Genomic DNA, 17,014 nt, shown 5'->3' on the forward strand with positions numbered 1-17,014 from the left:
TTCAACACCAAGTTTTGCAATTATACAAACATTGTGATATTTGTGATATGTGATTTGACAATAATGAATTATAGGGTACAAAAATGTGTGAAGCGAGTTGTAGAGTTGATAAAAGGAGGTGTTTGTGTGATGAACTGTGAGCTACTTGTCAGAGGAGAGGTGGAATAGGCTTCAATAAGCCCTTTAGCTGAAAGAATGATGGAAGAATACATTTAATTATTTATTTTTTATTAATCTTTTGTTGTAAGGCCTTGCAATAGAGCTTTTGAGATTGATACACAAAAATAATTAATTTATAGAATATGTTCAATTGAGCTTGCTCTATCTAGCAATATGTTATGAAATTATTGCTCAATAATTTCTTTATTCTCTTACTTTAACATTTCTTATGTTTGAATACTTGGATAATTTTATGTTAACATTTCTTATTTTTGAATACTTAAATATTTTCCTATTATTTTAGCATTTCTTATGTTAGAATACTTGGAATACTTTTCTTATGGCGATCATTAATGATTGCATAGACAAGGTTTCCATCGTTATGAAAAAATGGAGGAGAAATGTTCTATAAAATAATCTCATATGCCTTGAAATTTTTTGTGATTGGATGGTTGCATCATGCCTTTTTTAATCTATAATTAGATGCTTTTTCTTCTTCAAAAGGTTATAATATTCTTTGTCTACCTCTCTTTAATATTTATGTAGATTTTCATAGTGAATGGAAACATAAACTATTATATTCTTAGATCTGTTTTTGCAAAAATAAAAATTGAAACAATAATGTATGCTATTGATGATTGAAATTTATTAATTTAATGTATGCTACTAATGAAAATTTAAACTATGAATAACTATTTCATGGGTATTCTGCAATGCTACTATTTTTATCTCAAGTGAAGTCCAAAATCGCGAGGTTCACCTGAAACCCCTAGACTTGACCATTTCAAATTCGATATTCCAAATTTAATTTTGTTGGTCCCCATCAAATTGTCCTCCTCTAAGCTATGTCCTTACATATAAAGACATTCATTGCATTCATTTTAGATATCCATGTTTCAGAAGTTATATTTGCATTATACATACTTAAGTTGGAATTCTAAGAGGTCTCTAGATTTGCATATGTATGATCGAAGGGTTGTTTTCAATCACATTCACACATTTCTTCAAATTTACCTTGAAGAATGTCTCCTTGTGATATAAGGACAATCTTTCCAAGCTATTTATAAATATTGTTAGTTCTAACATATCAATAGAGTGCAAAAAAAACTAAAATGAGTCAAGCAAACAAAGAAGTAAATATTTATGATCGATGATGGTTGAGTTGCACGTTTTCTTCTGCGCAGGCCAGGGTTTCCCTAACCTACGTGTTTTTGCTTTGATTTTCATAGTGAAAGGGGCTTTGTGCAAGGTGTGTGAAGTGGGGTTTGCTAGGTGTTGGGTGTGAGGTTGTTGGAGGTGATTCAGGTTTCCTATTTGGTGCTTTGTTGTCTGGGTTTGACAGGTGATAGAGTGTTTTGTTAAATATAGTGTGTTGGATCGGTGTTGTTTGGAGTTTCCTTGCAAGTCTTTGAGGGGCTTCATTTTGGGGTTTGTGTGGTAATTTTTGTTGGTGCTTTTTCTTCTCAAGGGCTTGCATAGCCATGCATAGGAGTTGTTCTTTGAAGAAAACCCTTCCCTTTAAAGATGTTGTGATTGGTGGATCTCTTTCACCACTCATGAATAAAAATATAGGTTTTGGGATGAATAAGTCTGTCTTTGTTGAGTTTTCCTTTTAAAATGGAGGTTTTCAACCTTCGAGGGTTAAGGGATGCTTAGCGAGGAGTGAACACAGGTTTATGCTTGTGATTCAACTAGATACTACGGAGGAGGATGTGAACTATCTTTCCAACCATGCCTTGATTTCTAAGTTCATGGGAATAGGGGCCTCTCTTCCCTTTTTGGAATAGTGGGTACATCGCACATGGAATCCAATGGGTGAAATGGAGGTGATGCTAGTTGCTAACAACTATTTTCTGGTTTTTTTTCATCCATCTCAGATAGAAATAAGGCTTTTGAATGGGGTCCTTATTTATATAATCAGACCAGTCTTTTCTTTAAGCCTTGGGATTCCAACTTTAACCCCACATAAGAACTTTCTTTGAGGGTTCCAATTTGGGTGTGACTTTACTGGTTCCCATTGGAATTATGGATAAATGACATATTTCAATCTGTTGCATTACTACTTGGGAAACTGGTGGGCATGCTATATCAAACTATGAACAAAAAAGGTAATCACTTATGCCCGTATCTGTGTTGAAATTGATTTGAGTAAGCCTTTCCTGATTTCATGGAATTAGACTGGGAGCTACCCCATCGATCCAACAGATTGATTATGAAACTTTGCTATTTTATTGTCGAATATGTCATGAATATGGTCATTGCAAAGGATGAGCCTTAAATATAATCTTGCAAGGTCTTCAAGTAATGGGTCATCTTGCCCACCTAAATAGGATAAGGAGAAAGCACATGTGGTGGAGGATAAAGAAGGATTTATCCTATTTAAGGCCTATAATAGGGGAAGAGGGCAAAACAAAAATTCAAAGGATAGGCAAATTGATAAGTGTTTAACAAATTTGATGCTTTGGAGGCTTTGGACCAATTTGATGAGGCACTTGAAGGGATGCCCACTATTTAGGAGCCAATGAGTACAAGACAAATACTTGTGGAGAAGGACAACATTCATCCTATTGGGTTACAAATCAAGGGTCTTGATACTCAAATGGACACATATATTCTCCTTTTGACTTCTGATGAGTTGGCGGCAAGTGGGTGTATCAAGGGAAAGATTGTCGAGGTTTATCCAGTGTTATAGCTAATATAGAGAAATACCCTCAAGATGTTCATAAGGGTAAGAGAACCCCACTTGCATTGGGGTTGCAATAAAATAATCTACATAAGAGTGCTCTTGAGAAGCCTCCTAAGGTGGGTAGAAAAAAGATCAGGAGAAAGTGAAGTTAATTGGAGAGACATTGGTGGAATCTAGTGCAGTGACTCTTCATCTTGTAGACACCTAAATTTCATTAATCTAATTAATTGAATTTAGCTATAAAAAATGCTCTTAAATTAAATAATTACGCACTATTTAATTAATTAGTGTTCCCTCCTTCTAGCTAATTAATTTTATTAATTACGTTATAGTCTCCTATTAAATAATTATTTGACAATCATAAATCATTTATTTAATTAAATTCACTCCCTTCTTCTACTAAATAAATCAAATGCATAATTTGACTATTTAATTCATCTTTTGTCCTTTCCTCCTAATATCACTTATGAAATTAATTAATTAAATTAATTAATTCTATTTCCTCACATGTCTCCTAACTCTAACCCTCCTCTAACTCTCATCTAACCCTTCCCTTTAAACTAACCATGGTTTTTAGTCAAATTTATCCCTTTCAACCTCTTTCCCTCCCCATATGTGTGCACATTCTAAAATATCCAAAATATCGTAATTCTAGAGCTATCTTAATATTTGGAAATGAATCTTCTTATTTGGGTGTTTCTCTCCCAAATGGGCATGTGTCCTCAAGGACACTTGTCATTCCTCTCCATGACACTTGCCCTTCTCAACAACAAGTGTCTCTTTTTCAAGCCTCCTCTTCTCCCAACCTGGCCTATTTAATCCCCTCCATTTTTCTTGTAATTCATCCACTTTCATGCTTTCATACCATCGTAATGCCCAATTACTCACTCATCCTTTGCATAACCATATCATTTTAGCATCCATTTTGCATCCCATATAGCATAATCTACATCTTGCATCAACCATCATGGAGTGAAATCGAGCATCCACGATATAGTGAGCACGCATCAAACCAAAAGACAACCAAATCAAGGGTTTTAAGAGAGTTTGCAGTTTTATTGTGTATCATTTTTTTCAAAATTCCCTTTTAGCGTCTTTATCATGAGTTTGGTCAAATTTGTGTTTGTTTAGGTGGTTTGCTTAACATTTCAACCTTCTTAGTTTTGCACTCACAATTTTTTGCATACACCTCATAAATGATAGTTCTTTCATAGAATATAAGGGGTATGAATAACATCCCTAGAAAAAAGGTTATTCGAGAGTTGACTTGATTTTATGCTCCAAATATCATCTTCATCTAGGAGACTAAGATGTCTGTGAAAGGTATGAAAAACTTGGCCTCCAAGATTTGGGCTAGAGGTCATTGTCAAGACATTCGGGCTTAGGGTAACTCAAGGGGCATGACTTGTTTCTGGGATCCACGTAAAGTAGTTCTAATGGAGTGGATTTCTAGTAGATATTTGATGTCTATGGTTGCATCAAGTTTGGAAATCGGTGAAGTTAATCTCTTTACCAATATGTACACTCTAACAAATCTTTTAGGAAAAGCTTTGCTCGAGTCCCATATTGGGATGATTAGGTCTCTTGTGTCTAATCTTCCATGGATCATTGCGGGGGACTTCAATGCAGTGTTAGGTATGGGTGAGAATAGAGGAGGTACTATCAGGCTTGAGTATTCTTCTAGGCTTTTGAGGGATAATATTCATTGTTTGAACCTAGTTGACATATTAGGATGATTAGGTCTCTTGCGCCTTATCTTCCATGGATCATTGCTGGAGACTTCAATGTGGTGTGGATGAGAATAGAGGAGGTTTTGTTAGGCTTGAGTATTCTTCTAGGCTCTTGAGGGATAATATTTATTGTCTCAACCTAGTTGACATAAAACCTATCAATGGAGTGTTTACATGTAATAATAGGAGGTGTGGAGCTAATGCTATCTCTGAGTGATTATAAAAGTTTCTTTTCTCTAGTTTTTGGGTTGGTGATAATTGGGCTATCTCCTCAGAGATTTTGGATAGGAAAGGTTCGAACCATTAGTTGATTAAACTTACAATTACTTTCTTTAGTGCATCTAAAAATCCATATTTTAAATTCCAACTTATGTGGATTCATGACTCCTCTTTACAGACACTTGTTACAAATTGGTGGGCTGAAAAGAAGCTAGGTTTTGGGACAATTATGTTCTCTTTTGTCAAGAGGCTTCAACATGTTAAGTTTAGACTAAAAAGATGGAATAGGAAACACTTTGGCAATGCGTTTATGGCTAGAGCGACTGCCCAATCTCACTTAGATGACATCATGGGTCAAATTTGGGAACACAATATAAAGGAGGATTCCTTCTGATTAGAAGTAGTAGCTGTGAAAGAATTGGAGGAATAAGAGTTGTGTGAGGAAATCTTTTGGAAGTAGAAATCCTACATTGACTAGCTACAAGAAGGTGATAGAAATGCTACCTTTTTTCATAACTTTGTCAGGGATGGGAGGCAAGGAAACCTTATTACATCTCTCAAAACCTTTGAAGGGAATCAACTCTCTTCCTTCAAGATGATTTCGAGAGATTATTCAATACCATTCCAATATTTTTACGAAAGATACTCCTCTTGCAAGGGAGGATGAGGACCTTATTCTAAGATGCATTCCCTCAGTGGTATTTAATGAGACGAATGTTTCTTTGAAAAAACGTATCACTTTAAATGAGTTAAAGGGGATTGTGTTCCAAATGAAGAAAGGGAAATCCCCTATAGACCAAATGGTTTTCCTATAGAGTTTTATTAGGTGTTTTGGGACATTATCAAACATGACCTTTTAGATGTGGCTTTTGAATCTAAAATGAATAAACATATGTTGAAAGTCATGAATGCTACCTTCCTTGCTCTTATTCCAAAAAAAGATGGAGTTGAATCTTTGAACTTATTTAGACCCATCCTCGTGTGCAATGTGTTAGGCCCAATATGGAAAGCTAATGTACTGAGAGGGGAGGGGTGAATCAGTACTTCAAAACTTTTCTTCAACAATAATTTTACTGTTAAGCATAAACTGAATAGTGCAGTAACATAATATAATGCTAAAACAAATAAATAACAATCATACATGATTCACTCCATAACACATATATTTTGGTTACGCAGAAACTCTTGGTTAGAGAGAAAAACTGCGGTGGGGATGACACCCACAACTTCACTACTGCAATAATAAAGGTTGCTCTGTTAGAGCTACATGTTTAGCTATTTCTGATAGCTTACCCTGTTAGGAGTATCAAGATCTGTTAGATCTACCTTGCTAAAGGATTTTACAACACTTATTCTAAATGTTGCACCTGGTTAGAGGCTTTACAATTTATAGACTTAGTTAGAGTCTTTTACCTTGTTAGAGGTTTTTCTTACAACTCAAAATATTACAATCAAATCTTTACAAATTATCTGCAACTTTACATCTGAAATGTTATAGTAGATTCTATGTGCTCAAAATGATATTACCTTGCTTATAGCATACCTCGGTAATCCATATATTAACTCGGTAAACCCTTCTGTTTACTCTATTCGTTGACTGTTCTCTGAAATCCTTCACGGTGACCTCTGTGTTTCTCTGTCAACTGTAACAGTCATAACACTCTGTGATATCTCATGATTTTCCTTTTTGTATATGTCTTGCTTCACACACACATGCACATATATACTTGCACACATATCTAATCCTGAATTCATGTTATATAAATAGATCTCTTATGTCGGTGATCTGGTCCATGCTTCAATCTTACAAACATGATTTCTCGAATGAATAACCATGCAAAATATTTCATTGGTTAGATGACCTCAAAATCATACACAATCTTTAAGTGCAATTTCCAATGTGATAACGGTTACTTGTTCCTCGATCTTTGTAACACGTTTCCCATATATGTCTAGGTTCAGTGAATCTGGTAACACGTTTCACTCGGTGTGTGTTCACTCGGTATATCATTCTTGTTGCTCCATAGACATAGAGTGTTACTCGGTAGAGTGTTCGGTGTATACTACGCTCTGAGACTACTTTCTTCTATAACCGACTGCACTGTGCTTACCGACTGTTCTGTGCTTACCGACTGAAAGATTCGGTAGAAGTAATCGACTAGAATATATAGAATAACTTTGAACATAAGACTAATGGCAATCTTAGTAAGTAGTAATTCAATGTTATCTATAAAATCATTACTAAGTTGATTGATGAGAGACTGAAGCCCTGGCTTGGCTCTTTGATTTCTAAGGAGCAAGTGGATTTTGTTACTGGTAGAAATATTTTAGATGGGGTTGTGGTTTCTTATGAGGATATTCATTGCATGGCAACTTCCAAAGAGAAGAGTATTTTTATCAAGCTTGACATGACCAAAGCTTATGACCGTGTCAAGTAGTCCTTTTTGTATAAGGTGTTAGCAACATTTGGGTTTGATAGCGAATGGATAAATTGGATCATAAGTTGTATCACCTCCTCTTCATTTTCGGTCCTCATCAATAGTGAGCCCTCTGAACTCTTTGGAGTTTCTCAAGGTCTTCATCAAGGGGACCCTGTCTCACTGTATCTATTTATTTTGATGGTTGAAGGTTTGGGGAGATTTATAAAGTCTCATGTGAGGCAAGGGTTGATTCAGGGTTGGAATTGAGGAAATAGAATGGCTCCTCACTCTCACTTACAATTTGTGGATGATACAGCTTTGATGGGATTGGCAAGAATTAATGAGGCAACTAATTTAAGAAGGGCTCTAGATATTCACTTGGTAGCCTTAGGGAAAATGATTAATGAGGACAAGTCCTCCATTTTCTTCTTCAATACCCTTAAGCCTATCAAGAATAAAATTGCTCATATTTCTAGATTCCATATTGGTGCTCATTCTCTGGTGTACCTCGGTATTCCCATTGTTATAGGCTCTTTGCCTTGCTAGTTTTGGTAGGACATCCTTGATAAGTTCCGAACAAAAGTTACTCATTGGACCTACATGTGGCATTCTTCTATTGGGAGGGTGACTCTTCTTTAGTCAGTAGTTTAGGCTCTTCTTTTGTATAGGTGTACTGTGCAAGCAGCTCCTTCTAGCTTCATTCGCAAGTTTGATGCCCTCTCTCGCTAATTCTTATGGATAGGTAACTTGCTTTCAAAAAAATAGACCAAAGTAAGAAGGGGGTATTGAGCTTCAACAAAACAAGTCTCTCTAGTCAGGCCTTGGCAACTAAGCTCTACAAGAGGTGATGTCATTAGGATCAAGATCAGGCTAGGCTTCTTACCTCAAAGTATTTGAGTGGAGCAGAGAGTAATGATATTCCTCGTTGCAGCCTTGTTGAAAAAGGTTCTATTATTTGGTGCACTCTCAAAAGGGGTGCTAAGTTAATCAAGCAAAGATTGTTTTGGATATGCAATAGAGGTTCAAAGGCTTTATTTTGGTTTGAATCCTGGGATGGGAATCCTACTAACATATCTATGTTTATGTATCTTCAATCTTTGTATAATAGATTTCTTAAGGCATGTTGGAGCAAGGTGGAAGATTACAAAACTTCTCAAACTGGCCAAATTTAAGTGTCTAGGTGGAAAGAACCTCATGAGTGGCCTCCTAGGGGCTCTAAGGAGGATCAACATGAGCTTAAAATTGTTTTGGTTGGTAAAGCCTATAAATGCTTAGAAGGGAAATACATTCTTCCTTAGGGACCTAACCCAAAAGGTAAATTCTTAGTTGCTTCAAGATACCAAGAGTTAGATAGGTAGATATATGGTAAAATTGGAGTTCCTTGGTGGAAATGGGTGTGGAGTTGTTTCTCTTGGCCCAAGTGTAACTTTTTCATATGGTCGATCGTTCAAAATAGGTGCCTCGCCTAGGATAATTTGAAAAGGAGAGGATTTCAAGGTCCTTACGTGTGTGTCTTGTGTAATAGCAATGAAGAATGCTCATCTCATATTTTTCTTGTAGTGCCCTTTCTATAGGGAGATTTGGCATTGCTGGTTGGGGGTGAGGAATAAGGCTTGCTTCTGTGCTTCCTCCTTGGTTGAGTTCATGGGTTTTTTGTGGAAACCCTCTACTAAGATTCCTTTTCTAAATATTAGCTACAAAATAGGACCACCTTTTACTCTTTGGCATATCTAGTTGGAAAAGAACATGAGAATCTTTTAGGACAAGAAAATGTTGATTCATTAGCTTTGGATGAGAGCTATTAGCGGTCTACAAGAAATCTTATTTGTAAAATGTGATATGTCTATCCAGGTGGATCTTGTTGATTTGGTGGTTACACATGGGTTGGGATTAGCAGGCTACAACTCAAAATTTCACCCTTCTAAGATGAAGGGACATGTCAAGAGAAAGGTTTATAGGGTTGGTTGTTGGTTGCCTCCTCCTAGTTATGTGTTGAAGATAAATACTAATCGTTCCTCCACAGGTAATCTTGAGCATGCTAGGATTGGTGGAGTTAGTAGGGATAGTTATGGAGTTGTCATTTTCTTCTTTTCAGTGTATAAAGGCTAGCATACTAACAATTTTATGCCGGCTCTTGCTATCCTTTATGCTTTGTAAAGGAGTTGTGCTCTTGGATGGACATAGATCATATGTGAATCGGATTCACAGATTGTGATTGATATGATAAATAAACGATAGGCGAAGAACTCACACTTGGCAATTGGCCCTAGTAGTCAATTAGATTGTGAGGCTTTGCAATTCTTTGGATTCTATTACCTTCTGCCACATTCCTTGGGAATGGAACAATGTAGCAGATTGTTTGGCAAAATGGGCTTCTATGCAATTGGAGATGTGGGATGTCAGGGAATAGGTACACCTGTCTCTAGAGTATTCTCAAATCTTAGAAGAGCTTATTATAGAAGACATGAGAAACTACTTAACGACCTTGAGAGATCCTTGATTGTTTGATTTCTTTCTTGTTGCTTGGCCTTGTGCTGATTTGGCTGGCTTATGGTGCTTTGTATTGATTTCCGGTAATCAATAAATTTTTACCCTTTTTTCCAAAAAAGAAGTAAAAATTTACATACAAATCAAGTTCATAAGTTAGACCCAATCTTATCCTAGAATATCACAAATTTTAAGACAACTATTTAGATTATTCCTTTGAAATTATAAAATTAAGTGTCATTATTTCTATTTGTACCTCAATTAGTCTAAATTATGTGCGGTTATATGCATGCATATTATTGGATACAAATCAAGTTCATAGTTTGGACCCAATCTTAATCTTTGAACTTGACCCCGTATTGAGAAAATGTAATATTTTATCTCAAGGTGAATATCAAACTAAATTTTTTATATTTCAAATCCTAAAATATCACAAATTTTGAACCAAACATTTAGATTATTCCTTCAATTATAAAATTAAGTGTCGTTATTTCTATTTACACCTTAACTAGTCTAAATTGTGTGTACTTATATGCATGCATATTATTGGATTAGCCTAAACTAAACTTTAAAAAAAACAAAAAAACTTTATTGTTGTTTCCATTATATTACCATTCCATTTTGGTTCCTAATTGGTTGATGCATTTCTTCAAGTGGTTACCACAAAACACTTCCTCATTTACTTTGTTGAGTTCATATCACACAAATTAGCACCACATTGTAATAACTTGAAAGTGAGCAATCTAAACAAACTATTTGAGGAGACAACTTCACAAAACATGATTTTCTTTGTCAAGATTGATAATAGAAGAGTTGACAAATGAAAGAAAATTGAAAATGTATTCTTTGCGTCTCTTGATCCCTTCAACCACTTATGAGCATCATTAAAATTCCATCGTTCATTCATTGAGCACCATTCTTAATAACTCCATTTTTAGTGAAAAGCCTTGTACTAGAGCCTCATTAGCTTGCACGAGTCCACTTTTACTTAAAAGCCTTATACTTAAGCCTTATTAGCTTGCACTAACATGCGCAACCTAATATATCATCTAGTTGCTTAGTAGACTATGTTACAATTGTAATAGTTATTTGTGCATGTAAGTTGCGAGAAAAATTCGGCTACAATTGTAACGACATTTGGTTCAATGACGAAGTCTATATTGTAAGCACCTAGATGATACGAAACACTAAAGAAATTTACCAATGTATTTTTCATTGTCTATTTCTTGAACATATTTCAATTGCACTATTTTAGTTATTACCATTCAGCAATATAAGTTTTCTTTTCAAAATATAAGTAATGTACAGTTTGTTGTTACTTAAAGAAAAGAGAATAGTCCTAGGGCATTTGGTGTCAGGGGTTATGCGACACGGCAGGCCTGACGGAATTGCTTGAGATCGATTCAAGATGCTTAGGACCAAAAGCTTGACATGTATAAACTATGAAGTATCGAAGAATTCAAACCTTAATGAGTTACTCCTGACTTCTTAAGGAACCCAGTTAACGAATAAAAAGGTCACTGCACTCAAAAGTATGCAATTACAGTCATTTATAATCGCTCATGAATTCTAAACAGTTGATCAATTTTATATCACGTGTTCTGTGCAATCAGATTATGGCGAGTTATGTTTAATTCTGCAAATTCTGTGGCTAAACCATAGTACCAATGGGTTTAGAGAAGATAAGCTCCGCAGAAAATAGTCACCATCACAGATTTTCAAACAGATATCATGTAATTTGTGGCTTGCTAACGTTTCTTCACATGCAAAGTATACATGCATATGTATCTTGAGCTTTGAGAAACATGTATTGCCAAAGGGGTAATGAAATTTTCCAATGTGAACCTTGATGTACAATGAAAGAAAAGAATGACTCCCCCCAACATGAAGTAGACTCAACATGTGCCGTTCTCCATTGGCTTCTTGTTCATATTGAACAGGTAAAGGGTAGCTTTTTTTGACAAAAAAATCTAGCAAACCCATATGTAAGGCGTGCATCTGGAAAGAAATTGATATACAATTAAATTTGGCTTGACCGGTCCATGACCTAATTGCCCTCTCAAGTAACCTCAAGAACACTAGAACAACAAAATGCTTGATAGAGAGCATTATTGCTTTAAATTTTACCAAAGATAAACATCCACCAACAATCCATTTTCAATTAACAGGAACATCTTGAGAGGTTTGATCAAATATGTCGACACAACCGTCCCATTTACCCTGCTCTCTTGCTTCCCAGTATCCACCAATAAACTTGTATGTGTCTTGGCCCTTCTCTTTCCGAAACCATCGAGGTTGCCACCCCCTTTCTTGTAGTTTCCTTGACTGCAATGATAGGATTCAATATAAGATTTCCCTTAAGGCTTAGCTTGTTTATGTATGCAGATTTGTTATTACCAAACAACATACCTGTCGCTGCCTCTGTTCTAACCTCAATTTATCTGCATCAGCCTGTTCATACTCGCCATTTTCCAGATGCCGCTGATCAGGTCTCAGCCTTGAGTCAGTTGGTGGTAACTTTTCCTTTTATATGTCAATGCACATTCAAACATTAGAAGATTCAAGAGGGAAACCAGAGAATAATTCAAAACAACATTTTGACAAACTCATGTTTGAAATTGGAAGTTACCTTTAGTCCAGGAGTTAGTTCGTTAAGCGTTATTGCAAAAGATGTCAAATTGTATCTGGTGGGATTCTTCGCGGGTTTACTTCTTTTCCATAATAAGGAAGCCTCAGACATTGGATCATATCCCTTGGGCTTGGTGGTAATATCACCAAGAATGTAATACATGCTCTCATCCCACTTACCTAATAATGTTGCTACTTTATTTCCATCCCTGTCTTGCACAAACCCTTGTACCTACAGAATAATATCACAACAAAATATTCAAAAACAGTTTTATTAAAATCAAACTGACATTTTGCCAAATATGTCAGACATGTCACAGTAATGTGTACTGTTGCTGGAGATTTATTCATATTAGGACCTGTATGCTAAAAACCTCTGATGCCTAAAAGGTAAATGTCGAAATTAGAATACAGACAACATCCTGGGATCCTCAAAATCACCTGATGAGGGTTACGATCAATTATGGATTGCTCCTTAAACTTTAACTTGCAAGAATATTCACAATTGCCCTGTATGCGCATTGTCCCATAGTGATCACAGTATAGCTTTCCCAAAATGAGATTATAGATAGATGTGGTGACCTGCAACAAATGTCAGGTTTGGTTCTAAGATGTATAGTATATATACTACTTCCTAGAGTAATGTATATGCTGCATGAGAAGTACCTTACTCCACTGAAACACTTCACCATCATCAAACTCTAGCGTAAGAATCCCTACAGGATCAACTTGAATGGACCGGCCCCAAAATTTGCTCTTTAGGTTACTATCTCCCCAAAATTTCCATCCTCTACCTTCACAATGGCATGCAATAAGCATAGGATGATGGCTGACCTGCTCAACAGCAAGTACACAGCTTTAAAAGTGAGATAGGTTCATTAACACAGTTACATTATTAAATATATGGCACAAAATACAACACGAATAGGCAAGAGAACACTTCTTTGCAATCTAAGAGTATGTGGAAAAAATTGATGGTGATACATCTTCTAATGCCTTTCTTGTCAAATCCATAATAATTTTCTTAAGGTGAATGTTTGATGTGTAAAATGTCTGAACATAAGCAAACCCTTGTCCCTTGGAACAATTTAAAGAGAATAAGAATTTATCAGTCACCAGTCGATTAAACTATTGAAAGAAGACTTCAACTTTAAATTAAAAAACATGCACGTTAATTTTCTTTGCTTGCTTAGGAAGTGGTCCCATGCAAGGGACTTTAGGATCTATAATCATGGAGTGAACCCTATGAGATGAGGAAAAAATTTCCTTAGGAAAAAGTAGAATCTTATCCTAGCAAATAAGAGCCCCTACTTTTTAGCTCTCAGAATTTTGGCAACAGCATGTGGGGTGGGGCTGGAAATTTCTCCTATGGTTTAGGTTTTTTTCTTTTTTACTCACATGGTGATTAGAAGGCATCTCATTTTATCGGATTTTTCATTAAGTTTTTTAGCACTAGCTGGTGCTATAAAATCCATAAAACCACCGGCTTCCTAAAAATTATCCACTAAATTTTTTAACATTTGCTACATCCACGGGGCCATCTGATTGTAGAGGATTCTTGAATATCTTCAGCAGTACCCCCAAACAAAGTTTAGGTGGCCCCATTCCATGGGACCATAACCTTAGAGTATCCATGTTCAAAAGCATCTCATATAGCATACAAAAAGACCTCTCATTTGAATCCCAAGAAAAGGGACTCTATCTTAAGGTTTACATGAAAAGACCCTATAGTTGAGAACGGACCAATAAGTGAGATAGGAAATGCTGATAATAGTACCAATTTCTTTTTAACAAGTGTGACTAAAAGTAGTATTAGAACTCTTATATACTCAATAATAGAACATAACAGATAGTACATCAGTGTATTTAAAAATATGCTTAAGTAAATTTGATTCTGTTGTGTTTGAGTACATTATTTGGAGGTCATATTACCTAGTTGTTAAGACTTAAAAAAAGGTTGGTCAGCTAAATTTAGTCCTTTTCCCTAGCATGTTTAACAAAAAATTATCCTATTTAAAGAAATGTTGAACACAAACCTTCTCAGCAAAAAAACGGAGGCCTTTATCTGGAGAATCAGCTTCATAGGTTTCCCCTAAAAGAGGATTAAAAGGCTTACAATATCGACCTTCTGAAGAAGCATATCCAGAAACTGCAAATGCCGCTACATACAGTATACGCATCAAATTGTTTCCCTGAAATACAACACCAAAAGCACATGTTAATCAGTAAACAAATTGCTTTTGGTTCAACATCCTACATCAGGAAATGACTGGACTCCTTGCTACTCTTCATTTTGCCTGTTACTATTTCACAGTGAATACAAAGAAGGTAAGTACAACTCCCCTTTGTAATAAGAAATTATTGAGCAAGTACTATTAAAAGGAAACTTTTTAATTATCATTCATGGCCAACTTATAGGAAAGCCACAACGAAAGGACATACAAAAAAATGGAGATAAGGAAGACATCTATAAAGATAAACTCCACAATCATATGAGCTACATTAACTAATGTATAATTATCCTAAACCCCCGAAGATAACCAACTTGATGAAAGATGATATTTTAAATTAAAATATGATCATATTACCTGAATATATGTTCTAGTAAAGATATAATTTAAACGGGTTAAAAATAGTATCTGTAGAAGACATGAAACAAGTTGGAACCAAAAGGAAAATTTGACAGCTAAATTTCTTGTCATCAATATTCCATTCATCTATCAAAATCTGGAGCAACCATATCTAAAAATAAAAATCTGGTAAGAACAATGCATACTGATAACCAATTTCTGAAATAATGATATACTATATCTATTTCAAGAGCTTTTGTATTATCATAAAATGTTAGGAGCATAAGAATACTGGAATGTTTAATAATTAACAAGAGGAGCATAAGAAATAAGTTACCAAGAAAATAAACACATTCACAAAACATGCAACCAAAAAGATATAAAGAGACAGAATGCATCTGTAACTTTCTCCTTAATGCTATGCTACACATCTTCTGTTTCTTCTCTCAAGCCATTAATCTCAACTTTTTTGGGGTTGAGGGATTTTGGAGTGTGAGTTTGGAAACTTGTGACTGTGTCCCCGGTAGGATTTTCTCTTTGTTCGAGCTTGGGGAGGAGCTAAGAGTTTCTTCATTAAACTATCTTGCTGCCTTTTCATTTTCCCTTGAAAAGTTGAGGTAACTGGTAAGTATATCTCAATTTTGGCAATGATGTTTTTGTTGTTGAAAATGAAAAGAGAATAACTCATGTATTTGCAGTCTCCATTTCCTGTAATTTATCTTGTAGATGGAATGCTCATTGTGCATTAAATGAATATACTTCCTTCTTTGCCTCTTTGATATGTTGCAAAATTGTTTTGCTTATTCATTGTGGACTTGCAAAGATCCTAAAATACGAGTGAATGTTTTCTCCACTTGACAATAGAAAGGAATAAGAATAGTAGAGAACTTATAATAAAATATGAAGGTAATATCTACTTCTTTCTTTTCCAATCACTACTACTTCAGATCTTATGAGTCTTGCCAAACTTATGGAGATTCATGGAGAATCGACAGTGACTTGGATGACTTAAGAAGCTTGCTGTTCCAAACAACACCCTTGCACCTGGATGCCCACTCGCCATGGAGCTAATGTACTTTTACATGACTGCCTTGATGGAAGACCATGGGTGCGCTTTAGCCTTGTGTTGGTGTGGACCTTATCAATCAAAATAACTTCTTTTCTGATGCTGGACCATTTATGGATCTCATGATGATCATCCAGCCTGACATTGTCCATTTATGTTGACCCCACTATCATGTAGCTCACATGTATGTGTATGACTAGCTAGTTTATCGTATACATGAGACTAAGAGTCATTGTGAATATTGCTGACTTTTCCTTATAGCACAGTAATAGCATTGATGTAGCCACTCCTTGATATATGCTCGTATTTAGTAGTAGTTAGACATGTTGGTAGGAATAAGGATATGCATATGTGTTGGGATTTATGTGTTAAGTATCTCATTACATTATTTTCCTTGGAGGCCACTTATTGATACATTCAGTTATGAGAAAACTCCAGTAGTATAGTTTTTTGAATGTCCATAATTGGGGACTTTGTAGTATTTCTGACCTTACGATATTTAAGTTTATATAATTGCTTGATATGTCCGTAGGGTGTGGAGATATTTCCATTATAGTGCATCTTACTAAGATCATGAGGGCACATTCATTACCTTATATACTTGCTGACATTATCACGGCAGTTTCTATTTCTCTCTTGGATGACGCTTATGGATCTTAGGAGAACTATAGGTGTATCAATATCGTATTGTGCACCTTAGGGATGAAGCATCTGATTTACTGTGTAGCTTTACTTTATCTTTAATAGAATAAAGAGGTCCAAGTGCCTATTTTTATGTCTGGTTACATGTTCTTATTCAAAGGATGTTACGTTATGTGTTAATGAATGGTTAGGAGCCTAAGAAAAAGGAGGAATGATTTATTCCTGACGATTTGCCTGTATGATGATATTCCTACTTCTATAAATTGTGGTGGTCGAACATAGGGATGAAATGTCATGTAATTAAAATAGTGCATCCTATAGGACTAAGAGGGATGCAGAAAACTTGTAAATGTTAATCTCCTTAGATTGAATTTCATTAACTAGTCAAGGATGCAAAGTAATCCTCA

General features: G+C 35.5%; 1 protein-coding gene across 7 annotated transcripts in view; it reads right to left on the bottom strand.

Moving 5' to 3' along the window:
• Positions 1 to 11,264: 11,264 nt before the first annotated feature.
• Positions 11,265 to 17,014, bottom strand: part of LOC131061738 (oxysterol-binding protein-related protein 1C) — a 49,916-nt gene continuing 44,166 nt past the window's right edge. For all 7 annotated transcript variants that reach the window (XM_057995559.2, XM_057995555.2, XM_057995556.2 and 4 more), the window contains 6 exons: positions 14,366 to 14,521; positions 12,996 to 13,163; positions 12,771 to 12,911; positions 12,331 to 12,561; positions 12,111 to 12,224; positions 11,265 to 12,026 (listed from right to left, as the gene is read on the bottom strand). In XM_057995559.2, the coding sequence (XP_057851542.2) occupies positions 11,859 to 12,026; positions 12,111 to 12,224; positions 12,331 to 12,561; positions 12,771 to 12,911; positions 12,996 to 13,163; positions 14,366 to 14,521 (978 nt within the window). In that variant the 3' untranslated portion in view covers positions 11,265 to 11,858. The remainder of the gene's footprint in view (positions 12,027 to 12,110; positions 12,225 to 12,330; positions 12,562 to 12,770; positions 12,912 to 12,995; positions 13,164 to 14,365; positions 14,522 to 17,014) is intronic.

This window comes from Cryptomeria japonica, chromosome 3, assembly GCF_030272615.1.
Source record: "Cryptomeria japonica chromosome 3, Sugi_1.0, whole genome shotgun sequence".
Lineage (NCBI taxonomy): Eukaryota > Viridiplantae > Streptophyta > Pinopsida > Cupressales > Cupressaceae > Cryptomeria > Cryptomeria japonica.